The 25,826-nt window shown below is 41.7% G+C and overlaps 1 protein-coding gene and 1 pseudogene across 4 annotated transcripts in view; one reads left to right on the top strand and one right to left on the bottom strand.

Annotated features, from left to right (window-relative positions):
• Nucleotides 1-25,826, top strand: part of TPR8 (Tetratricopeptide repeat (TPR)-like superfamily protein) — a 123,788-nt gene that overhangs the window by 31,664 nt on the left and 66,298 nt on the right. For all 4 annotated transcript variants that reach the window (XM_010245563.3, XM_088896237.1, XM_088896239.1 and 1 more), the window contains exon 4: nt 2,792-2,928. In XM_010245563.3, the coding sequence (XP_010243865.1) occupies nt 2,792-2,928 (137 nt within the window). The remainder of the gene's footprint in view (nt 1-2,791; nt 2,929-25,826) is intronic.
• On the bottom strand, nt 18,435-19,985 carry LOC148803018 (transcription repressor OFP7-like; annotated as a pseudogene).

Below are 25,826 nucleotides of genomic sequence, written 5' to 3'. Positions count from 1 at the left end.
TTGTCTTTGAGGATTAAAGTGGTACTACCCTCTCTCATAAGTCAGTTTCAAGGAGCTTTTGTTCAAGGGAGGCAAATAATTGACCAAATCCTAATAGCCAATGAATGTGTAGAGGAAATGAAGAAATCTGGGAAGGAAGGTTTTATTTGCAAATTGGACCTAAAAAAAGCATATGATTTATTAGAGGTGATGTAACAACATGGGTTTGGGGAGAGGTGGTGTCATTGGGTGTTTGGTTGTATTCGGTGTTGTCACTTCTCTATCCATTGTTAATGGAGTGGTGAAAGACTTCTTCCCAGCTTGTAGAGGACGAAGGCAAGGGGATCATCTCTTACCCTTTCTCTTTACTTTAGTGGCTGATGTGTTCATTAGACTCCTCTCTAAAGATGATAGGGGAGATGAGATTAGGGGTTGGAGAGTGGTCCGAAACAGTGTTCCAAGTACTCACCTCCAATTTGCAAACGACATCATAATATTTTGTGAAAGGGGTGGATATTTGGAGGGTGAGGAGATTAAAAGGACTGATCAAGAAGTTTGAAGGGACCTCAAATCTGAAAATCAACTTGGGTAAGAGTTGCGTAGCAGGAGTTAACATGGAGGACAATGATTTAAGCTTGGTAGCAGGCTGCTTAGAGTGTCCTATCACCCCTTGGCTGTTGACATATTCAGGTCTTCCTTTAGGTGCCAATCCTAAGGAAAGTAGATTCTGGAACCCTATTGTAGAAAGATGTGGAAAGAGATTGGTGGCTTAGAATAGGAACTATATTTTGTTGGGAGGTAGGATCACTCTAATAATATCGACTTTGGCTAACTTACCAATCTACTTTCTTTTTGTATTTAGGATTCCACCAAGGGAAGTGAAGAAATTAGAAAAAATCTTGAGGGATTTTCTTTGGGAGCCAGGAGAGTCTAAAAAAGAACACCTAGTTAAATGGGGGATTATGTGTAAAAGTAAGAAAGAGGGTGGTTTAGGAATTGGGAATGTGAGAAAGAAGAATATGGCTCCATTAGGGAAGTGGTTATGGAGATGGCCTTTATTGAGGGATAGCTTGTGGCATGAGATGGCGGGCAGTATTCATGGGAGATTGGAGAGTGGTTGGGATGTTGGTGTTTCGCATCAGGTTACTTTGGCACTTGGTAGCACCTTGGAAAGAAATCCATAGCATCCTTCCTTCTTTCCTCAGGTTTATCAGGTATGATGTTTGTTCAGGTAACTTAATTCACTTTTGAGAAGACATTTGGTTGGGGGATCAGCCTCTAAAGGATTTGTTCCTTCTTTGTATTCCATCTCCTAGTATAAAAATGAGAGTATCTCAAAATTTTTATCACCTCCTATTTTGCCTCTAGGTCATAATTGGGATTTTGGGCTTCGAAGGGGATTGAGGGATGAAGAAGTCACCTGTTTGTCAGAGTTGTTGCTTTTTGAAAGAGTTTGCTTAGAGCCTCCTAAACCGGACAGAAGGGTTTGGTGTCCAAGTTGTAAAGTTCTCTTTTCCTGTGTGCCTTTTTTTTAATGCTCTTTGCCAATATCTTATCCCTCTTTCCTTTCCTACAAAGGAAGTTTGGTGTCAACTGATTCCTCAAAAAATTAAGGTTTTTTGTTGGGAAGTGACTTATGGAAAAGTTAGCACTCTGGATTACCTACAAAAGAAGAGGTTTTTTTATGTATTTCCCCAAACTGGTGCACTCTATGTAAATCGGATGGTGAATCTTGTTACCACTTACTAATCTCTTGTTCCTTTTCTGCAGATATTTGGGAGTGGTTTTTCTCTTTGTTTGGGTGCAAGTGGAACATGCCAATGGAGATTAAGATGCTGTTTGATCCATCTACCTTTGCGTGGACAAAGAGAAGGGGAAGAATAATGTGGAGAGGCACCAAAGCAGTAGTTGTTTGGACCTTATGGGAGGAAAGAAACACTAGGATCTTCCAAGAGAAGCAGAGAAGCAAACAAGAAATTATGGACTGTGTATTGACTAGAGTTATACATTGGCTACTAACTTTTGATCTGCTTAGGCAGTTCTCCTTTGATGATATTTGGATGTACTGGTTATCAGTGGCTTCTAGTTCAGTACAGAAGGCTAAAACAAGGTTGATATGGGTACCTCCCAGTGAAGGTTTTTTGAAATTAAATTGTGATGGGAGTAGCCAAGGCAATCCAGGTCCTTCTGGAATTGGAGGAATCATAAGAAATAGGGAAGGGAACCTGGTAGCACTTTTTTCAGGACTGGTGGGTAATGAAGACTCTATACGGGTTGAACTGTTTGCAGTCCTACAGGGTGTTCAGATTGCTAAAGAGATGAATTTGGAAAACCTGGTGATTGAAGGGGACTCCAAGGTGGTCGTGGGCTGGCTAAAAGACCCAGATTCAATGATATGGTGCTATAGAGACGAAATGAAGAAATTCAGATGGTTAGTACAGCAGCTGAGCTTGATTATACAATGGGTGGGGAGGGAGGCTAATGCTATGGCTGATTCATTAGCTAAGCAAGGGGTAACTAGGGATCAATTGTTTTGGGCTCAATTTTAGTTCTTGTGCTGTCTTTTCTTAGGCTGCATCTCGTGCCTCCATTGAGGAAGCTTGTAACAATTGCTTATCTTTACTGATTTAATGAAATATTAAAGAATTTTTACTTATAAAAAAATGATGCATTATATTTTTGAAGTAGCTTTTTACCCCAAAAGAGATGACTTGGAAATTGGTTGGCCTCTAGAATTATAATTTAGCTGACATCCTTTATGTTCCAAGTACCATGCATGTTTATTGTTTCATGTTCGCTATTTAAATTCCAGGGATTTCAAAGGATGAACTGTTTGGGCAATTCTTTAGTGCACTTGAGAAAATTAGGTTCTTTAAGACAACACCTGATGGAGGTGATGATCAGGTCCAACTAGATAGGGCAACACGTATGTTTCATGATGCTCTAGAGGTATGGTGTACATTCCATTCACGTTTCTATGCATGTGAACACTAGCTTTTCATCCTTTCACTATACCTTTATTCCTGTACCTGCTGGCATTTACATTGTATTTTTTTGAGACCGTAAAGAAAAGGATTTCATTTGAAATACATCCAAAACAGAAGTATAAAGCCAACCCCTGTACTGTATATCTGAACCTATTAGAGGTGTCAATTGGATGGATTTGGTCCAACCCGATCCAGTCCAATGTGAGTCCACTTATAAATGGACTGGACCCAATCCAGTCCAAATCCAATACAAACCAAATCCAATCCAATCCATTAAAATGTAAATGGATTGGATTGGATCCAATCCAAACCGAATGAAATATAAAAAATTATATAAAAGCACTTTTAGAATTGAAAAAGCACTTTTGTAAAAGTACTTTGATAAAAATATTTTGATAAAAGTGCTTTTACAAAAAGCACTTTATTGAAAGTACTTCGGAGTAGAAGTGCTTTTGTAAAACTACTTTCGTAGAAGTGTTTTTATAAAAGTGCTTTCATAGAAGTACTTTTGTAAAAGTGCTTTTGTAAAAATGCTTTTATAAAAGTACTTCTATAAAAGTGCTTTCATAAAAGTACTTCCGTAAGTTTTTTTGTATAAGTTATTTCATAAAAGTGGTTGTGTAAAAGTACTTTTATAAAAGTGCTTTCATAAAAAGTACTTTTGTAAAGTGCTTTCGTAAAAGTACTTTTGTAAAAGTTCTTTTATTAAAGTGATTTTGTAAAAGTGATTTTATAAAACTACTTCTGTATAAGTGCTTTCATAAAAGTACTTTTGTAAAATTTCTTTCGGAAAAGTATTTTTATCATAAAATTACTTTTATAAGAGTGCATTTATAAAAATGTTTTTGTAAAAGTGCTTTCGTAAAAGTACTTTCATAAAAGTGATTTTATGCTGTTTTCAGTTTTGATTGATTTCAATTTGGACAAGGGTTTGACCTCATGATCGGATTATTGGTGTTTCTACTGTAGCTACAGTAGTCCGAACCAGTAAGGAGAAGAAGAAAGAGAAGGAGAAGAAGAAAGAGAAGGAGAAGAAGAAGAAGAAGAGAAGAAGAAGATGAAAGAACTCTCGAACCTGATAGCTAAACCCTATCAGTCGACCTCTTCATAGTGATTAGGCTTCTAATTAAATGTACAAGGACTAAACTGCCCCTACTTAAGTATGGGACAGAGAACCTCTAATAAGACTGCCACATAAGCTCATAACTTAACCAAGGTGAGTTGACTAATCTACCCTTATTCAGATAACTCTAACACTCCCCCTCAAGCTGGAGAATATATGTCATATAATCCCAGCTTGTTACATATATAGTTCACTCTCCCTGAGCTTAAGGCTTTTGTAAACAAATCTGCCCACTGATCACTTGAGCTTACATGTTCTGTGCTTATCTCTCCAGTAAGAACCTTCTCCCTCACAAAGTGGCAATCAATCTCTATGTGCTTTGTTCTCTCATGAAAAACAGGGTTGGATGAGATACGGAGCGTAGCTTGATTGTCACAGTACAACTTCATAGGTTTATCCATGTGGAACCTGATTTCTTGTAGGAGATTCCTCAACCACACTAATTCGCATGTAGTGTGTGCCATGGCTCTGTACTCGGCTTCAGCACTGCTTCTAGCCACAACCGTCTGCTTTTTACTCTTCCACGTCACAAGATTTCCTCCAAGAAATGTGCAGTAATCTGTAGTAGATCTTCTATCAGACACAGAGCTTGCCCAATCTGCATCCGTGTACCCAACTACTTCAAGTTTTCCTCCTGGTTTATACAATAGCCCACGGCCCGGAGCTCCCTTCAAATATCTTACAATTCTAAGAACTGCATCCCAGTGAGATATACGAGGGTTCTGCATAAATTGGCTCATCACACTGACTGCAAAGGAGATGTCTGGTCTCGTGATAGTCAAATAGTTCAGCTTCCCCACAAGTCGTCTATACCTTCCAGGATCATCAAATATTTCCCCTGTATCATTGCTCAACTTAACATTTGGTTCCATAGGAGTCTCAGCTGGTTTTGCACCTAACAGTCCTGTTTTGTCCAATAGATCGAGAACATATTTTCTTTGGCACAGGTTTACACCTTGTCTTGATCTAGCAACTTCTATACCCAAGAAATACTTCAATGTCCCAAGGTCTTTTGTTTGAAAATGATTTTGCAGAAAGACCTTGAGTTTGTCGATCCCCAATTTGTCACTGCCATTTATGACAATATCATCCACATAGACCACTAATAAAATCTTTCTAGTTTCTGAGTCATAGTTGAACACTGAGTGATCAACCTGGCATTGTTTCATTTCAAAATTCTTCACCACTTCACTAAACTTCCCGAACCAAGCACGTGACGATTGTTTCAACCCATAAATTGCCTTTTTCAGTCTGCACACGTTACCAGCCTCCCCCTGAGCAACAAACCCAGGTGGTTGCTCCATATATACCTCCTCTATAAGGTCACCATGAAGGAAGGCATTTTTTATGTCAAGTTGAAATAAGGGCCAATCATACATAACTGCCAGGGAAATTAACACACGGACATAGCTAATCTTAGCAACAAGTCTGGCTTTCAGACGCTGCACACTACCATCTGGCAAGTATTTAACAGTATACACCCATTTACAACCCACAACATGCTTACCGGGAGGAAGAGTAGTGAGCTCCCACGTGTGAGTATGCTGAAGAGCAGAGAGTTCCTCCTCCATTGCCTGCCTCCACCCAGGTGAACTAAGAGCCTCTTGGACATTGTTAGGTATGGAAATAGATGACAATAGTGAAACAAACTGGCGATGTGAGGTGGAAAGGCGAGATATTGAAACAAAATTGGAAATGGGATGGAGAGTAGAACTACATTTACCTTTCCGTAAGGCAATGGGTAGGTCAAGTCCTGAAGGTTCAGCAATAGGAGCAACGATAGGATCCGCGAAAAAGGTAGAAGCCGGAGGAGGGGCCGGTGTCGTTCGACATGTATACACTTGCCGAATTGGTGGTCGTTCATTAGGGATCTGCACTGGATGAGGTGACGAGTCAACTCCAACAGGAACACCCGGAATGGGATCACTGACTGGAAGAGGAAGAGGAAGTAAAGGTGGAGACGAAGATGCTTCAGTTCCTGAGAAGAATGGAACAGACTCAAAAAATGTGACATCAGGACAGACATAGCACTTCCGAGTAATGGGATTGTAACACTTGTACCCTTTTTGAGTCCGAGAGTAGCCAAGAAAGACACACTTAATGGAGCGTGCAACCAACTTGTCTATTCTAGGACTCAGATTGTGAACAAAGCACACACAGCCAAAGATACGAGGTGTTAATGGAAAGGGAGACAAGGTGGGGAACAAGATAGAGAAGGGAGACCGACCATGAAGAATAAAGGAGGGCATTCGATTAATGAGGAAACACACAGTAAGTACAACATCACTCCAAAACCGTTTAGGAACACTCATATGATGAAGAATAGACCGAGCTGTTTCAAGGAGATGACGGTTCTTCCGTTCAACCACCCCATTTTGTTGAGGAGTGGATGCACAAGAAGTTTGATGAATGTTGCCATGCTGTTCTAAATACTGTTGAAAGGAAGTTAGAAAATATTCACGACCATTATCTGAACGAAGAACTTTGATTGGAACACCAAATTTTGTACGTATTTCAGCATGGAATTTTTGAAAAATGGAAAATAATTCACTCATTTCTTTCATTAAATAAATCCATGTCATTCTTGAACAATCATCAATAAATGTGACAAAATACTTGTAACCATTATAAGACTCTATTTTGATCGGGCCCCAAACATCTGAATGAACCAAAGCAAAAGGACTCAACATACGACTTTCAACTCTAGGACTGAAGGAAACACGACGATGTTTCCCAAACTGACACGACTCACACTGTAACACTGACAAATGACTCAAAGACGGAACTAGTATCTTGAGTGCCTTGAGAGAAGGATGTCCCAGTCGACAATGCCACTATAGAGGAGTGAGTGAAGTCTGAAGTGCAACTGACGATCCACCACCGTCAAGGTAATACAATCCACCAGCTTCATGCCCCCCACCAATCTTCTTCCCCGTCCTGAGATCCTGAAAAACACAAGAGGAAGGGAAAAAAGTAACAGAGCAGTTAAGAGTCTTGGTTAATTTACTAATAGACATAAGATTGAATGGAAACTTAGGGACATATAGAACAGATCATAAAGAAAGAGAAGCCATGTCAACATTGCCAATACCACAGATGGGAGAGGAGGAACCATTGGCAAGGGTAACAGTTTGAGATGTGGAAGTTTCAGAGAGAGAAGAGAACACACCTGGAGTCCCGGTCATGTGATCAGAGGCTCCAGAGTCAATAATCCAAGGAGAGGTTTTAGATGACAGGCAAGCTATACCTGAGTGGGCAAGAGTAGCAGTAGTGTGCTGTGAAGTGGACTGAAGGAACCGCTCATACTCATCACGCGGTACACTCACCATCTCCCTTCCGGAAACAGATGTAGATGTGGAAGGAGTTAGGTCTGCCTGTTGATTATCACTGACATCAACCCCACCAGCAACAGCATGATTGGCCCATTTAGAGGGAGGGCGGCCATGAAGATCATAACAGAAATTTACGGAATGTCCTTCCCTGCCACAGTGGGTACACTTCCTTGTAGAGCTACCTTTTTCTTTGCCACAGCTTCCCCCTGAGTCACGACCACCACCATGGCCGAAATATGGAACCACCACGACCTCCTCGGGAGGCATGTCCTCCCTCCTTCGTACCACGTCCACCTCCTCTGGCTGTCACAAAAGATGATCTATCAGACTGTGTGGGATTCTCTGTCTGTCCCAAAGAAATCCTGCGAAGCCGAGCAAACACTTCCTCAAGTGTAGCAAGGGTAGAGCCCCCCAATATTTGGGCCCTAACTGGTTCATACTCTGATTTCAACCCCACTAAGAACCTTGTGACATTTAGTTGTTCCCTCTGTTGTTGCTGAACCTTAACATCTGGAGTGAGAGGATGATAGACATTGAGTTCATTTCTGAGGTTCTTCATACTGGCATAGTATTCTTCTAGGGTTTTATTTCCTTGTTGCAGACCAAAGTACTCCTGATAGAGCTGATATACCCTTGTAGTATTATCTTGCCCAGAATACAGCTTCTTGGCATGTTCCCATATGTCCTTAGCTGTATCTAAGAACATGATGTTGGCACTTATTTTGGGTTCCATACTGTTACATAGCCATGTCATGATTTGAGCATCCTTCTGTTCCCAATCCTCAAACCCTAGAGAGTCAGCCGGTGATTTATCTTCTTTCACATGTTTCACTTTTCTCTTTGCCTTGAGAAAAACTTCCACCGAGTTGGCCCATGGAACATAGTTCTCACCATTCAGTTTAATTGATGTCATCTGTACACCTAGATAGTCAGAGGAAACCAGCACACTAGGTTTCTGATCACTACAGCCATCTCCCATTGCTGCCATGATACTCTTTCAATGCTGCCTCTTATCTGAATTCCCAATCACCAACTAAGTGCTGCTGTCAAGAGTTTAATGTTCCAGAACCTACAGCAGTCCCTAAACACAATGATAGATACACAAGCCTTTGTTCTTATCTACACCACTACTGATTTCACAAAAAAAAACACAGACTACACCGACATTAATTCAACACTTACTAACCACATGCAAGCTCTCTTACAACTACTCAACAGAGTTTGTGCATCACAAGCCCCACCACACCGCCATAGCTGTCACACACAATACATTGCATTACACCTTGCATTACACATTGCATTACACCTTGCACCATTCGGCCACCTACAGTAGCAGCCCTTACACCATTTGGTCACTGTAAACACAGCCTGTTCTTGGAAGTTTTTCAAGAACCAGGGCAACAACCATCCTAGTTCTCTAGGTTCTGATCAGCCCTGTCAAGTTCTTGAAGATTTTCAACCCAGAAATACCAACAGCACACAGAGGAGAGATAACCAACCTTCGTTTGAGAGCTTCAGCCAACCATTTACTGCTGAAGTTGTTTTCTTAGGAAAGGAGGTTCTGTGCACCAGAAAAAAGAAGAGCTGTGATGTTTCAAGCCTGGGACGAACCACTTTTCTCCATTGACAGCCCAGAGAAGAAAATGAGAGAACTGAAGCACGAACTGAAGTTGTCACGAATTGAAACAGGTCACGAACTGAAGTTGTCACGCTCTGATACCATGTTTCTACTGTAGCTACAGTAGTCCGAACCAGTAAGGAGAAGAAGAAACAGAAGAAGAGAAGAAGAAGAAGAAGAGAAGAAGAAGAAGATGAAAGAACTGTCGAACCTGATAGCTAAACCCTATCAGTCGACCTCTTAATAGTGATTAGGCTTCTAATTAAATGTACAAGGACTAAACTGCCCCTACTTAAGTATGGGACAGAGAACCTCTAATAAGACTGCCACATAAGCTCATAACTTAACCAAGGTGAGTTGACTAATCTACCCTTATTCGGATAACTCTTAACAATTGGAAATTTGGTTTAGGTCTAATTCAAACCAATAAGAATATGGACCAATTTATTTTGGATTGGCGCAACCCAATAATTATAATGGACTGTCCAAATCCGATTTGATAAGGTTTGGATCGGATTGGATCTAAACCAAAACCGATCAATTGACACCCCTAACCTATACCAATGTCCAATTACATCTGATATATGCTTCTATGGCTTTACTAAATGAAAATCTCAATAAAAAAAGTATGAGAAATGCCTATTTCTGGATAAAGAGTGATTTGTGTTGTTTTATTAGCTTTTGATCTAATCAATTGTGATATGCTTCCCGTGTTTGCAACATCTGTTCCAAGAAATGGTTCTTTTTCTTTTCATTCACTAGCTAGCGTTTAGTTAATCCCATACATTCAAACCATTCTTCCTAAGCAAGATACTGCAACTTTCTTTAGGACCTAATGTTCCAAGGTATCAATTTGTTCTTTCGGAAAGAAGCTATGTTGATATTTCTTGAAGTGGGTATAAAAGTAAAAAATGGTTTGAGTGGCATGTAGACATATGGGTTTTGTGCAACTATAATGATGGACAATGAAAACATATTTCAGGCCCATGTAATTTGGTTTGAATATGATGAAACATCTTACTCCTTCGGTTCATTTATTACTTTTTAGATTTAAATATGTATGTAGGTTCTTAAGCAGTAAATCATTATTTTTCATTGGTATCTCAATCATATATATCAGCTGCTTGTCTATTTATGATTGTTCATTTATATGTTCTCAGTTAGGTGGTCATATTAGTAGTATTAGTGCTTAAGTTATCTTATTTCTTAATTAAGTGTTACATGAAATTTTATCTTGAATATTCTACTGTGTCCAATGTTTCCTTGCATGTCCTTTTGTATTTTGGACATTGTATTCTGCACTTCTGCTACTCTTACACATAATGATATATAAGATAGTGGTTATAGAAGGACAATTCTTTCATCGCAACTCATGATTGAAGTCTATTTATGATATTTTTCCTCATTTTCATCTGATATAATTCCTTGTCTGGTTGTAGAGTAAGGTTATTGGAAGGACGTTTAGTCAGGTGGTTACTTTTTTGTCATTAGTTTACTAGATTTTATGCTATTTTATCTATTCAGCGTAGGCCTATGTCTCAGTTTGTTTCTTGGTCCCAATCCAGTAAAAAAGGCTATGACACAATGGTCCTAATCTGGATTTTTTGTGGAATTTTTAGTTTAGAAGGCATTTTAGAGACCATGAGAGTGTTGAGGCATCTGATTTGCTCATATCCCTAGATTTCTTTCTTTACAGTAAGTGGTGGAGAAGGGGGTGGATTTTTGTCAGTTGAACCTCATGGTTTATTTTCTTGCTCATCTTCTTTTAGAGATGTTTATTCCTTAGTCCTTCCAAATTCCTTTCCAACAGAATCCATTTGGTTTAGAGCTCATTCAGACAAAACTCAATACCTGTGAGAAGATACAGCAGAAGTGACTTCGGTGGTGCATCTTGTTGCATATGTGCTTTTTTTGATCAGCAACAGAAAACAGTCAGTTCATTAATTAATTATAGAAGTATAACAAGAGGTTGTCATGTTACAAATAAGAGTGCTTTGTGAGAATAACCCGTCATCTCACCCCGATACAACTTTTACAAATGAGCCCAAAACAAGTGTTGCCTGCTGCCCTCCTTGTTTAGATAACCCATCTGCAAAGCTGTTGGTTGATCTTTGTGCCCATTGAATTTTTAAGTCCATCTCTCTAGAAAACTCTCTAAAATGTCAAATTTCATTCCTGTACCTCCACTTGTCTTTGTTGTTGTTGTTATTGTTGTTATTGTTGTCCAAAAGCTAGCTGATAATCACTTTAGAGTCTCCTTAACCATCAATTTATCAACACCCAATTCCTTTTCTTTTTGCATCTCAAAAACTGCTGCCAAAAGCTCTGCTCTAATGGAGTTTCCTTCCCCAGTTTGACCTGAATAAGTTGCGAGCAAAATTCCATCCTCATCCCTTGTTGCATATGTGCTTTTCTGTAGTGCTATTGGTGAAGCCATCTATCATCTGCTAATTTCCTAGTACTTTTGTCAGATCTGGGAGCATTTTTTTTTTCACCTTTTTTTTGCAGGCAAATTGGAACCTGCAGATGATACTCAGTCTATTTGGGACAGCCATTTCTGTTGCCTTGTAACTCTAGAGAGAAATATCATGTGAAGATGCTTGAGAGCAACTGTCCTATGATTGATCTGAGAGGAACAGAATGCTTGAATCTTTAACATAGTTTTCAATGCGCCAAGGCAAACCTAGGCGACAGGGGAGTGCTTAGTCGCTTGATCGCCTAGGCGGGTGCCTAGGCGTTGCTTAATGTCAAAAAAAAAAAAAATATAGAACAAAAGGGAGACGAACCCATACTTTCGCCATTGCAATAGAAGTAACAGAAGGACAGAGCCCCTATTCTTGTTTTAGAGGAAAGAAAACGAAGGTGCGGACCCCTGTTTTTTGTTCCAGAAGGAGTTTTTTGTTTTAAGAAAATGAAAAAGTGTTCTAGTCCGCTGATATTTTTTGTTCCACAAAGTGGAAGAGGAAGGAGGGGCGGAGCCCCTGTTTTTGTTCATAAAAAGAAAAAGAAAAGGGGTGGAGCCCCTGTTTTTGTTCTAAAACAGAAAATGAAGAGGGGCGGAGCCCCTGTTTTCTGCTCCAGAACGAAAAGCATACTTTCTTCTGTGGTCGATTTCCATTTCTTGTTCAAAGGCATACAACTTGGTACCCTCAAACTCATCCTCAAACATTATTTATCAGAAACCTTGAGGTCCTTGACGAGATAAGAAATTAATAAAAAACTTATTATCTTATGAAATAAATAAAAATAATGATTCAGTGCATCATGTCTTTGTTTAAATTATACACTTAGAACATAACAATTTATTAAATATATATATATATATATATATATATATATATATAGTGTTTGGGTGAGGCAAGACCCAAAAAGCGCCTACACACCTAGGTGACGCCTAGGCAGGTGCCTAGGTGTCGCCTTGACAACTATGACCTTTAAAGGTGTGATGTAATCATCCGATTTTGATTGATACTGTTATTATAAGGGTGGCTAATAGGGAGTGTACCAGGAACAAGTTTTGTGACTTCTCCACAAGTTATGTGTTAAGAGGCTGGTTTGTTGTGTCCTTCCATGCCTCTCCTAGACGGGTGATTCTTCTGCATGCTTTAGTTCTTTCCTTTCAATGAGTGTTGAAGGTGGACTCTGATGGTTGCTCATTACAAAATCCCAGCTTATCTGGTGTTTTTGTTTTTGCTATATTCTTTCTTTTTTTTTTTTGGGGGGGGGGGTGGGGGGCTATAATGCAGTTGATGGGTGATGAGTTACCGCTCACCTCGGAAGCCCCTTCGAGGGTGGCTTAACCTCCTGAAACAGAAGATGGGAGGGAAAGAGGAAAGGTAGGAAGAAAATGACTCAGAGAGAGAGATGAAAGGGATATTCATTCATGCCACTTATTACATGATCAAGGGCTTATATAGCTGGCCTACATGTATGCAATCATGGAGAGAATATCTTCTGGTGGCAGTGTAACTAACTCTGGGAGACTCTGCCGCGTGTCACGCTAACCTCTCTGTCTTCTAGTGAAATGCTACTTAGTGGTGGCCTTCACTACTATAGTTGGGTTCGGAGGGAGTGTTTGGGTCCGAACAATTCCTCCCCCCTTATCATTGACCTTGCCCTCAAGGTCTAGGTTTGGAAACCTCTCATTCAGCCTAAGATAAGGTTCCCAAGTGTTATCATCTGGATGAAGCCCAGCCCATTCTACCTTGGCTTCTGGCATAACCTGACCACCTCGTCGAACCCAACGGAAATCCACAATTCTGATAGGCTCCGTGTCAATGTCCCCTTCTTCAGTGAATTGGGGTAAGTTGGGTGAGACAGGTGTATGATTTCCCACCGCCTTCTTAAGAAGTGAGATGTGATAAACTGGATGAAGTTTTGAGGTTGCAGGGAGGTCCAACCGATAAGCAACAAGGCCCACTCTGTCCAGAACCTTTTAAGGCCCATAATACCTGGGTGGTAGCTTGTGCCAAGCCCGTCTTACTACTGAGATCTGGCGGTAAGGTTGGAGCTTAAGGTAAACAAAGTCACCCACCTGAAATTCTAACGGGCGGTGGTGAGTGTCATAGCGGGCCTTCATTCAATGTTGGGCTTTTGCCAAGTTGGACTTAAGCAATCTAAGAATCTTGTCTCTCGCAAGTAGACGGGTCTCTACTTCTGCCACCTTGGATGACCCATATTCATAAGGTAATATGGGAGGAGGTTCTCTGCCATAAAGAGCTTTGAAGGGTGTCATTCCAACAGCCGACTGATAAGTCGAATTGTACCACTGTCGAGGCTTTTCCCCTATGGAACACCTAAGGTAGGCTTTCAAGCAACAATTAAGAACTTCAGTCTGCGAATCAGTCTGCGGGTGGTAACTCGTGGAGGGGTGCAGTTGGGTTCCTTGCAACCGAAAATATTCCTTCCAGAATGAACTCAGGAAAGCAAGGTCCCGATCTGAGACAATGGATCTTGGGGTTCTATGCAGCTTGGTGACGTCCCGGATGAAGATGCTAGCCACCATTGCTGCGGTGTAAGGGTGAGGTAATGCAGAGAAATGGCTGTACTTGGTGAGACGGTCAACTACTACCATTATAACCTCCTTTCCTGCAGAACGAGGAAGACCCGTGATGAAGTCCATGGAAAGGTCTTCCCACACTTGATCTGGAATCTTGAGAGGTTGTAGAAGGCCAGTGGGAGACTGTGACGAGTATTTCTGCTGTTGGCAGATTTGGCATTCGGATACATATTGTAATACATCCTTACGCATTCCCACCCAATGATAGTGGCTGCTGAGCCTCTTTAGGGTTCGTAGCACCCCTGAGTGCCCTCCCAAGGCGGAGTCATGAAACAGCCTTAGCAGTTCAGCTTTGTGGGCCGAATTTTGGGCAACAACAAACCGACTCCTAAAGAAAAGATCAGGCCCCACAACTTGGTAACCGACAACTTGTGAAGGGTCTTGCCTCCACTTATCTCTAATGACTTGCAACTGTGGGTCAGACCTGGCTTCTTGCCGTATAGCTTCGAACAAGGGAAGCTGGGCTGAGAGTAGGTCAGATGAGCTAACTCCTCTACTCGTGACAAGGCATCAGCTACTCTGTTTGCGGGCCCCGGCTTATATTCTATGAGGTAGTCAAAGCCCATCAGTTTACTAAGCCATTTTTGCTGCTCCGGGGTGTGCACCCTTTGCTCTGCTATGTACTTCAAACTTCGTTGGTTTGTCCTAATAACAAATTGGTGTCCCAATAGGTATGCATGCCACTTTTGCACTGCCATTACCACAACCATCATTTCTTTGACATAAGTGGACTGACTTTGGTGAGCTGCTGAGAGAGCCTTGCTGAAATAAGCAATGGGCTGCCCTTTCTGCATCAAGACGGCCCCTACTCCTACTCCCAACGCATCACATTCTATTTCAAAGGGCTGAGAGAAGTCTGGAAGAGTGAGGACTGGAGGGCTGGAAACTGCTGTCTTCAAGTCTTCAAAAGCCCATTGGGCTTTATCAGTCCAATTGAAGGAATCCTTCTTTAATAGACGCATTAGAGGGGCGGCCATAAGCCCATACCCCTTAATGAAGCGCCTATAATATCCGGTAAGCCCAAGAAAGCCCCGCAGAGCCTTTACAGTAGTGGGCTTGGGCCACTTCTGGATGGCATCTACCTTTTCTGGGTTTGCTATGACCCGACCTGCTGCAACCACATGGCCTAAGTACTGAATTTGTCCTTGTCCAAAGGAACACTTTGTCATTTTGGCATGTAACTGGTGCCCCTTTAGAGTTGTGAGGGTGAATTTCAGATGTTCCATATGTGTGTCCCAATCTCTGCTGTACATTAGAATATCATCGAAAAACACCAGAATAACTCGCCTTAGAAATGGCCTGAAGATGTCATTCATGAGGGCCTGAAAGGTGGAGGGCCTGAAAGATGTCATTCATGAGGGCCCAAAGGCATAACCAAAAACTCATAATGGCCATCGTGGGTCCTAAAGGCCGTCTTGTGGATGTCAGCCTGGTGGACCTGAATTTGATGATACTCGGACCGTAGGTCTAGTTTGGAGAATACTCGTGCCTCTCCTAACTCATCCAGTAGTTCGTCAATGAGGGGTATAGGAAACTTGTCCTTCACAGTAATATGATTCAAGGCCCGGTAATCTACGCAAAAGCGCCAACTACCATCCTTCTTCTTTACTAAGAGGACAGGAGATGAAAAAGGGCTGGTGCTGGTCTGTATATGCCCTTTTTCCAATAGTTCTCTCACTGCTTTCTCAATTTCCAGCTTCTCAAAGTAAGGGTATCTATATGGCCTCACATTGGCCGGATTAGAACCGGGTAAGAGAGTTATTTGATGATCACGAGCCCGGGGTGGAGGTAGTTGTTTCGGCTCCTTGAATACATCGCCAAACTGATCGAGTATCGATCGTAATGCCTTGTGTTGGGCTTTTGTGGGGTGAACACAGCCCTTGTTGTCCAGAATTGGGACTATGGGCCGAATGCCTAAGTGCATAAATATGGGTTGGCCAGCATCCTTGGAGGCCCGTATCATGGAGGCTAAAGTGTCACCTTGTGGACTAGGGGGCCGCACCCCTTGTAAATGACAAGATTGGCCAACCTGGTGAAAGTCCATTGTCATTTTGGCTCAATCACATAGAGCAGGGCCTAGGCCACGCAACCAATGAACCCCCAAAATGATATCAGCCCTCGAGAAATCCAATGGGTGGAGATCCATCACAAATCTATGGCCTTGTATGAGGATTTTTTCCTTCTTACATACACCATTACACGACATCTAACTCCCATTAGCCACATGGATTGAAAAAAGAGGAGTGAGTTGTATGATCATACCTAGCTGCTTAGCCAAACGACAAGTGATGAAATTCAGGGTAGAGCCACTGTCAATCAAAATCATCACGGTCTGGCCCACCAATCTTCCTTCTACTCGCATGGACTGAAGAGAGTTGAGGCCCATGAGGGCGTGTAAGGAGATCTCGGCCCCGTCAGATTCTGGTCCGTCTGGAATCAGTTCACAGTCATTTAAGTGCTCTGGGTCTATCTCTTCTGCCTCTTCCTCTGTTTGTAGGAGAAACACCCGTTGGACCCAGCATTTATGGTCCGGTCCAAACTTATCATCGCAGTTATAACAAAGGCCTTTCTCGCGTCGGGCTTGCATCTCAGCCCATGAGAGACGTTTGAAGGGCATAGTGGGCCAGGGCAATATGGGCTTCTGATGATCCTCAACCGGTTTCATGGGCTGCTGATCGACCCGTTGAGGAGTCCTCAAATTCGGGTAGCTTGGTTTGCTAGCTCTACGAAGGTTGTCGATTCTTTCTTCTTGCAGGCGAGCCAATCCCACCACAGCCATGACAGTTGCTGGATGGAGAGCCCTCACCTCTAGATGGTACTTTGCTACTGTTCCAGTCTGCTTCAACCGGGTGATCAGCTCGTCGTAGTCCACGAACGCTTTTGGCCCAAACGGATGCACAAAGCTTCGGTGAATTCCTCCCAAGTTACCTGGGGATGATTCCAGCGATACCACTGGAGCCAAAGAATCGCGTCTCCTTCTAGATGAATGGAGGCGATGGAGACACGGTGGTGTGCGGGAGTTTCGTGGTATTCGAAATATCTTTCTGCTCGGAAGATCCAAGGAATGGGATCTCCACTGGAATAGTTGGGAAAGTTGATCTTAGTGACTTTTCCAGTGGGGTAATCCCCTGTTCTTCGGCTATTAGAAGCAGAGGCTTCCACTCCTGTTAGGTGACTGGTCTCGTCGGACTGTTGCTGAGAGACGAAGCTGGAGATGACCACTTTGAGTTCCTTGAGTTCGTCCAACACATGGTGAAATCCAACTTCAAGCTGGGATTTGGATAGCCTGGCTCTGATACCAATTTGATGAGTTACCGCTCACCTCGGAAGCCCCTTCAAGGGTGGCTTAACGGGAGGGAAAGGGGAAAGGTAGGAAGAAAATGACTCAGAGAGAGAGATGAAAGGGATATTCATTCACGCCACTTATTGCATGATCAGGGCCTTATATAGCTGGCCTACATGTATGCAATCATGGAGAGAATATCTTCTGGTGGCAGTGTAACTAACTCTGGGAGACTCTGCCACGTGTCACGCTAGCCTCTGTCTTCTAGTGAAATGCTGCTCGGTGGTGGCCTTCTCCACTCCTATAGTTGGGTTCGGAGGGAGTGTTTGGGTCCCAACAATGGGCCCATCATAAAGTTGCAATTCACTGTCCTAAAACTACTGCCGCTATAAGGGCTCATCATAACATTTTATTCAAGTATTGTGCATTTTTGTGCTTTGAAAGTTTGGTATACGAGGGGTTCACCTCACCACTGACCTTAAAATAGTTATATGTGTATTTAGGAAAGAGTGGGTGGCAGGGCATAATTGGCCATTGACTGTATTTTTGCTTGAGGAGGGTAGATTGGTAATTATCTTAACAAGTCTTTTATTACAAATACAAGTCTGCCACAGGTGGTGAATTGATTTTTCTCCCTATCGAAGTGCACTTTCATTCTTCTTTACTCTGTTTCTTCTTGTATTTAGTGCTATTCCGTTCTTTTTCTCTTCAATAAATAGGTGATTGCAGAGCATTTTTACTCTGTATCAGAACATCCTTTGTGATCTGTGATCTTCTCTTTTCTCTGTTGTTTCCAAGCTTTGCAACTGTTGGGATCTGAATCTATCTCTCCATAGAGTTAAAATCGCTAACTGGAAGCTTTCATGATTGGCTGTGGTTTCTGGGCTGTGTATGATCTTGGTGTGATTCCCTCTATAATTCAAAGATGGTTACTGTTATGGTGGTTGATGGCTATATACTAGAAGAGTGACAGACTGACAGCAGTACTTAATTACACACTTATATGTTGAGGTATGTATAGCAAAATTGGTGATGTATATGTGCTCTCTACTCATGCAGTGGCTAGAAGAAAATGATCCGTACTCTGGGGTTTGATTTAAGGGATTATAACTGATAAGGGCAACTTTTGGGCCCTAATATCAATAAAAGTAATATTTTTAATAAAATTTTAATAATAGGTTAAATTTTTAAAAAAATATCAAATAAGGGCAAAAACACTGTTCATATTCTTCCTCCTGCAAACCATTCATCAGCGCTGCCGCCCGCCGCTGCCTCTGGAAACCTCCGGCAACGCCTCCGCTCACCTCTGGCAACGCCTTCCCATATTTAAATAAGCACTATATATATTTAAGTTCTCTTCTTTTGCAGGTTCTATACACTTGAATTGAAAGCTAGCGGAAGAACGAGTACGGCGATGGCGAAACATTTGAATATTTGGTCGTATGAATTTGAACAAGCTAGTGGCTAGTGGAAGGAACTAGTTGAGTATCTGGTCATCGGGGATTTACAGAACAAAGACTCCCAGATCTCATAGAAGGCACCGATGATGACATTGTGGTGTTGTCACGAGTTCAGAGATAAGAAACACTGCAAACAGATGCACCAAATCCTTCACTTTGAACATATGTTTCTCTACTATCATTTCCAGCATTGAATTCTTGAAATCCTGGTAGCGGTCCTCCGACTTCTTCACCACCGCGAAACTCTCCCTTACTTTCCCATCCATAACAGATGGTATCATTCTCCGGAACTCCGACAATCTTGCCACTTCTGTTTCCGGTGAACCACACTCTGTCATCATCTTTCCAGATGCAAATCCTCCGTTACTCCTGGAAACCTGATGTTTCAACTTTTTCATGTTCTTCTGCTTGTTCTTCTTATGACCCCTTAAACCTTTCATAGTGCTGGGTGATTCGCATATTGTTTCCAGACGTGGGTTGAAGTCTGAAAAAGAATCCATGGATAAACTTCTAGAATAACTAACTAGGTTCAGTTTCTTCATCGTCAACCTGTTCGCCTCCATCGCTGCTGAACCAACCGCTATCGGTGGAGAACGTACTGATACGAGCCCTGGGCTTCAATTTCTTACTCGTTTGTGTCTTCTTCTTTATCGTCATATTCACTTCCATCATTGGTGGTTGATGCCCTTTGGAGCCTCCGGGTAGCGATGGATTGTAAATTTTACAGCGAGGACTCTCTTCGTTCACTCTCGCAACAACACGCCACTTATCTTCCTCCTTCCATTTGTACTTTGGCATGTCACCGGAGGATTTTCCATGCTGTCTGCCACTACCGCTGGGTATCAGATGGCAGCCACAGGTGACGGATACTATTGTGCATGACATGTGGCGTTTCAGAAAAGAACAATGATTCCTGATGGTCGGCGGTAGTGGAAAGTGTGGGCAAGCTGCATTCGCTGGGAAATCAATGTCGATGGCCTTGGGGTTCACCGGAGAGAGTCCGGAAGCCACAGGATGTGGATTCTCCGTCAGGGTGGAAGGGTCTTTGGAACGGCAGGAGTGGAAGGTCGGAAAGAATCGGGAAATTCGAAGCTTCAAATATTTCGCCATCGCTGTACTCTTTCTTTCGCTAGCTTTCAATTCAAGTGTATAGAACCTGCGGAAGAAGAGTACTTAAATATATATAGTGCTTAATTAAATATGGGAAGGCGTTGCTGGAGGTGAGCGGAGGCGGCGGAGATAGGCGGAGAAGTTGCTGGAGGCGGCGGCGCTGATGAATGGCTTGCAAGAGAAAGAAGATGAACAGTATTTTTTCCCTTATTTGATATTATTTTTAAAAGGTTAACCTATTTTTGAAATTTTATTAAAAATATTACTTTTATTGATATTAGGGCCCAAAAATTGCCCTTATCTGTTAAAATCCCTTGATTTAATATTACTTAGGTTTTAAGTGTTGTCTCAGTTCAGGTTTTTGGTACATTAGTAAATTACTTCTGTTTTTGTTGGTCCAAGTACAGCAGTGTCATATAGGAGTGTGATCAAGCCTAAGATCATATTGTAGTTGATAGAATGGCATCAAACAGTGGTGAAATTAAACTTGGAATGGTTATGGCTTCTAATTTCTTTACAGTACAGATGACTTCCTTCAAACTAAATGGTGATGATTATGTGCCATGTTAAAATCTGTTGAAGTAGTTTTTGTTGGAACGTGAAAACTGAAATATATTACTGAACCTAAACCAGAAATTGGTTCTGAGGGTTATAATGAATAATGTGTTAGATGGTTATAGTTTGGGTAAAATAACGTAAGTTGTGTTTATAAGCTTTACCTGGACTACCTCCTTCAGTAGGGTGATTGTAGTATTGAAGAATATTAGTCAACTCAGAAAATGGATGATGAAGGTTTTTTACAGGCAAGGAAATGGAGAAGTGTCATTAATCTGGAGAAGAAAGTACTACTATTGGAAGAGATGGTTTACCAGGAGTTCATGATAAAAACATGAGAAGGACTGAAGGAGAGGTCATACAGTCTTGCCAGTGGGCGATGTAGCCTTCTGGTTTCAATGTTTCCTTTATGGCGCAGTGTATGTGAGCTGGTGTGAGACATGGAAAATCACTTTTAGTCACTTGAGGAAGGAATATGTTGCAGAAAGGAAAAGAAATTCCAAAGGCTGGTTTGTAACTTTGGAAGAAAAGTTTGATAGGGGGAAGAAACAGTTCATTGTCATACCTGAATGAAGAAAGTTGGAAGGATGGATTAAAGTATAAAATGAGCTACACCAAAGAGTGGTTAATAGATGGGATGACATTGGAGAAGCAAATAGAGAGAATCTATGGTAGATGGACAATTGGGAAAGAAAGAGGAAATGATTGAGAGGGATTCTTATGATCAAAGTTCAAAGTATCGATACACTATGATAATCTGGAAGGTGTATATCAGTACTTTCTACCTAAAGCAAAGCTTATTTTTTCTAGTATTTTTATTTTGAAAAATAGGTCAAGGGGTAGGTCTTAGGCCATCTTACCCCTTGAAATGGGGCTAAAAAGCCTGTATTTCGTGTATCATTCACTCAACGATATGATAAAATCACTTGATACGGGGCGTATTGTTTTGAAATTTTGAAAATTGGTTATAATATATGTTTAGTTTAAGAAAGAGTGGGCGACAAGGCGTTTTCATAATCCTTCCACTCTATTTTTACAAGGAGGGTAGATTGGTAGTTTTCGCATTGTGTTTAATTATAAATACAAGTTTGTTGTAGGTGGGGGTTGATTTTTCTCCCCATTGTTCTGCTGTCTCATTCTCTTATTTTCTTCTATTCTATTCTTATTCTTTTCATTAAATAATTTGCCTGGAGACCGAGGCTGGTGTCCCACTCAACCACCCCTGAATGTCCAAACCTGAGGTATGACAGAAGCAGAGAGGAAGATGTTGAATTTGATTCAGATTGGGTAAGATGCGAAGAGGAAAAAATGGATGAGGATTCCTATGGTCAGTCCAGTATCGTCAGTGTAAAGAGTAGCCTTGGCAAATCTTTCATGGAGGATGCGGACCTAGGAACAAGAGTACTATTTGAAAACTCTCCATTGGCCCCAACCAATTTTTCTTTGGATCCTTAGAAGAGCTGTGGTTTGGAAGGCTCTCCCCTGGGTGAGGAGAACACCTCGAATAAAGGCAGAGAAACCCTCTCTTGATCCAGAGTCAAAGCCAGTGTGCCCATAGAGTGTATACAAGTACTCCACACTCAACAAGCAAACCTACAGATGTTTTCCCTTCCCCTTTTAGCGCAACAAAGGTTAGTTTGGAGGAGATCACCCCCTTTAAAGCCTCGTGTATCAGAAAGTCTCCTTTGCTTGACTCTCCAGCATTGCTTCTTGGGTCTGGTGTTGTGGATGCTTTTACAGCCGCTAACAGCAGCAGTGATGGACAGCAGCAGTAATGGGCGATTAACTCAGTGTTCTCATCTTAGTGTTCTCATCTTATCTAATTCAGTGTGCTTATCTTATCTAGCTAGATACAGTTCTATCTTATCTAGTAGAGAGTCTTATCTTATCTAGTAGGGAGTCTTACCTGTTCAGTGTTCTTATCTAAATTCAGTAGTATAGATCAGTAGGGAGTCCTCCTAAAAGTGGGATTCTTATCTTCTTGTAATCTCCTATTTAAAGGAGCTAATGATATTCAATAGAGGCATCGAAATTCTCAGTCAAGACAGAGTAGAGGAGAGTTGGTGATCTCTTGAACAAATCACCATTAAGGCGCCAAGATAGGTTCCTCAAGAAAAGGGAGGAACAAGGGAAAACAGGAGGTTTTCCCCGTGGACCGACCCGTGACGAGATCCTATTCGCGGGCCTGTAACATCTGGTATGTTGTGTTTCCGCTTCTTGGGTCTGGTAAGTTGTGCCTGATTGTCCAGCCTGTAGGTGACACCAAATCTTGTCCAACAGCTTCTAGTCCTAGTGTGTCAATGGAAGCAACAGAAGTGTTAGGGGATGTCGAGGCTGTAGAGGATTCTAAGGAGGAAGGGGAGAGAATTTGGGAGCTAATAATGTAGATTTTTGAGCAGTTGGTACAGGTAGAACTACAATCCAAGGTCGAACTGGAGGAGCAAGGTATTACTCCAAACCTGATATCCTTGGAAAAGGAAAAGGAAGGTAGCAAGAGTGGGGCGGGAGCTAAAAAGGCAAAAAGAAAGAATAGAAAAAAGCATAAGAAGAAAGAGGTGGAAGTGGAGCAAGAAAAGCTCCAAGCAAAGAGGAGTTAGAGACACCAAAGAGAAGAACAAAGAAGATGAGTGAGGTGGAGAGGCTTAGGTGTAGAGTTGACTATGAAAAGGAGGTACAGGGAGAAAGGAAAGAAGAATGGGTTAATATAAGGTAATCTCAGGGTTTTGACATATATTATTTCCTATGAAGATAATTAGTTGGAGTTAAGGGGTCTGGGAAATCAAAGGAAAAGAAGGGTGATTAGGGAAGTTTTTAGGAAAGAGAAACCAGATATTGTGTCGAGTCAAGAGACAAAGCTGGTGGAGGTGGATAGAAGATGGGTGAGGAGTACGTGGTCAGCTAGAGGTTAAAGTTGGGCTTTTGCACAATCGTGGGGAGCTTTGGGGGGCATTATGACAATTTGGAAGAATGAAGAGATGGAATGTACTGAAGAACTGATTGATAACTTTACAGTTATGGTTAAGGAGGAAGGTGGACGGGTTAGAATGGGCTTTAACTAATGTCTATGGCCTAATTCATATGGGGAAAGGGAAAAGTTTTGGCAGGAACTAGCAGCCATAAGGGGTCTATGGAGTGCTCCTTGGTGTTTGGGGGGTGATTTTAACGTCATTAGGTTTGTGAATGAAACAACCAATCATAGCCATAGGGCCACTTCCAGCATGAGGAAATTCAACCTACTTGTGGATTCCTTTGAATTGAGAGAGCTGGCCATGCTGCAAGCAAATTTTACTTGGTCAACTTCTAAGAAGAAACCCTATGTTGTAAACTAGATAAATTCTTATTCTCTTAAGATTGGGAGAATGCTTGGAGGGAATTGGTGGTAAGGGCTCTTCCTAGACCAACTTCAAACCATTATCCAATTAGGCTCTCACAAGAAGAAATAGGAGGACCTTGTCCTTTTTGGTTTGAGAAATGTGGTTGTATCATCCTGATTTTATAAAGAAAGTACAACTTTGGTGGGAAGAATTAGGTGGAGTTTAGGTGGAAAGGGTATAGGTTCTATAAACTGCTACAAGCTCTGAAAGCTAGGAGCAAAGAGGAGTTTGGAAGAGTGGAAGAAAGAAAGGAATGAATTGCTAAAAGGATTCGAGAATTTGATATAAGGGAAGCAGAGAGATGATTGAGGGTAGGATAAAGGAAATAAAGGTGGAAATTGAAACAAGAGTTAGAGGAAATCATTAGAATAGAGGAGATAAGTTGGAGACAAAAGTCTAGATGTAAATGGCTAAAGAAGGGAGATGGGAATACCAAATTCTTTCATACCTTGGTAAATGGAAGAAAGAGGAAGAATATTGTGGAGAGGCTGGAATGGAATGGAGAAGTGCTTACAAGGGAGGAAGAGATAGCAAGAGCCTTTGTGGATCACTTTAAAACCATTTATGATGATCCAAGCAGATTGAGAGAGGACATTTCTGATTTGAGTGGAAAACTGGGAGTAGAGAACTAATGGATGAATTAGAAAGAAATTTTGAGGTTCAAGAAACAAAAGATGCTGTTTTCAATGGAAAGATCTAAAACCCCAAGTCCAAATGGCTCCACGATAGCCTTTTACCGAGATTTGCTGGGAAATCATAGGTGGTAACTTGTTGGAGGTGTTCTTAGAATTCTTTGAGAGGTAAGATGAATTCAGGTGCTAATGCTACATATATAGCTTTGATTCCCAAAAAGGTGGATGCAAGTCACCCAAAGGACTTTAGACCCATTAGTCTGATTGGTAGCATGTATAAGATAATCTCTAAGGTGTTAGCCTCGAGAATAAAAAAGGTACTTCTTTATCTTCTTACTTGGCTTCCTACTTTTCAGTAAAAGAATTATGGTGTTGTCTTGTACCTCCAAAAGTGAGGGCCTTTTGTTGGGAAGTGGTTCTCCGAAAAATTAACACTTTGGATGTGCTTCAAAGCAAAAGACCAAACCGGTGCTTATCACCGCATGTTTGTAGCCTTTGCTTGAAGAGTGGTGAGATAGTTAATCATCTACTAATCTCCTGTCCTTTTGTTACTCTTATTTGGGATTGGTTCTCCTCTCTCTCTAGGTGTAGGTAGAATCCTCCCACAAGCATGGCAGATATTTTTTACTCTTGTTTCTTCTGACAACCAAAGAAAAGAAGGGTGATGTGTAGAACAATGAGGGCAGCAATTATTTGGGCAGTGTGGGAAGAGAGAAGTAAAAGAATTTTCCAAGGGCAAGAAAAACAACACATGAACTCATAGAAGGAATCACCATCAAGGCTATACATTGGCTGAAATCATTGGATCTGTTCAAGGACTTCTCTGTAGATGATATGTTTAGAGGTTGGAGCACAGTAGCGAGCTCGTCCTTCTCTTCTATTACTCTTCAAGAGGATTGGTCCCCTCTACTTTTTGGTGTGAAGTTGAATTTTGACTGCAGCTTTGTAGGTAATCCTGGCCCCTCTGGAATTGGGGGTGTTTCTAGAGATGGGGAAGGAAGAGTCCTAGCCATGTTCTCTGGCCTGAGAGGTTTGGGGGACGCAGTTGGAGCAGAAGTTTTGGCACTCCTGTAGGGGGTGCGATTGGCTAAACAATGGGTTTTCAATGATTAGAAGTGGGGGGAGATTTGAAACTGGTAGTAGGTTGGATGCAAACAAACAGTTTGAACACTTGGTCTCTTAGACAGCCTGTAAGGGAAATATTGTACCTAACAAGGGAGCTTGAAGCACATTTTAAATGGACTAGGAGGTCAGCCAATGCAATGGCCGATACCTTAGCTAAACAAGGAGTTAGTGGGGAAAATCTTTTCTGGG

The sequence above is a fragment of the Nelumbo nucifera genome, chromosome 1, assembly GCF_055504915.1.
Source record: "Nelumbo nucifera cultivar China Antique chromosome 1, China Antique-T2T, whole genome shotgun sequence".
NCBI lineage: Eukaryota > Viridiplantae > Streptophyta > Magnoliopsida > Proteales > Nelumbonaceae > Nelumbo > Nelumbo nucifera.
The sequence above is the reverse complement of the archived record's forward strand: the minus strand, read 5'-3'. Positions and strand labels throughout refer to the sequence as shown.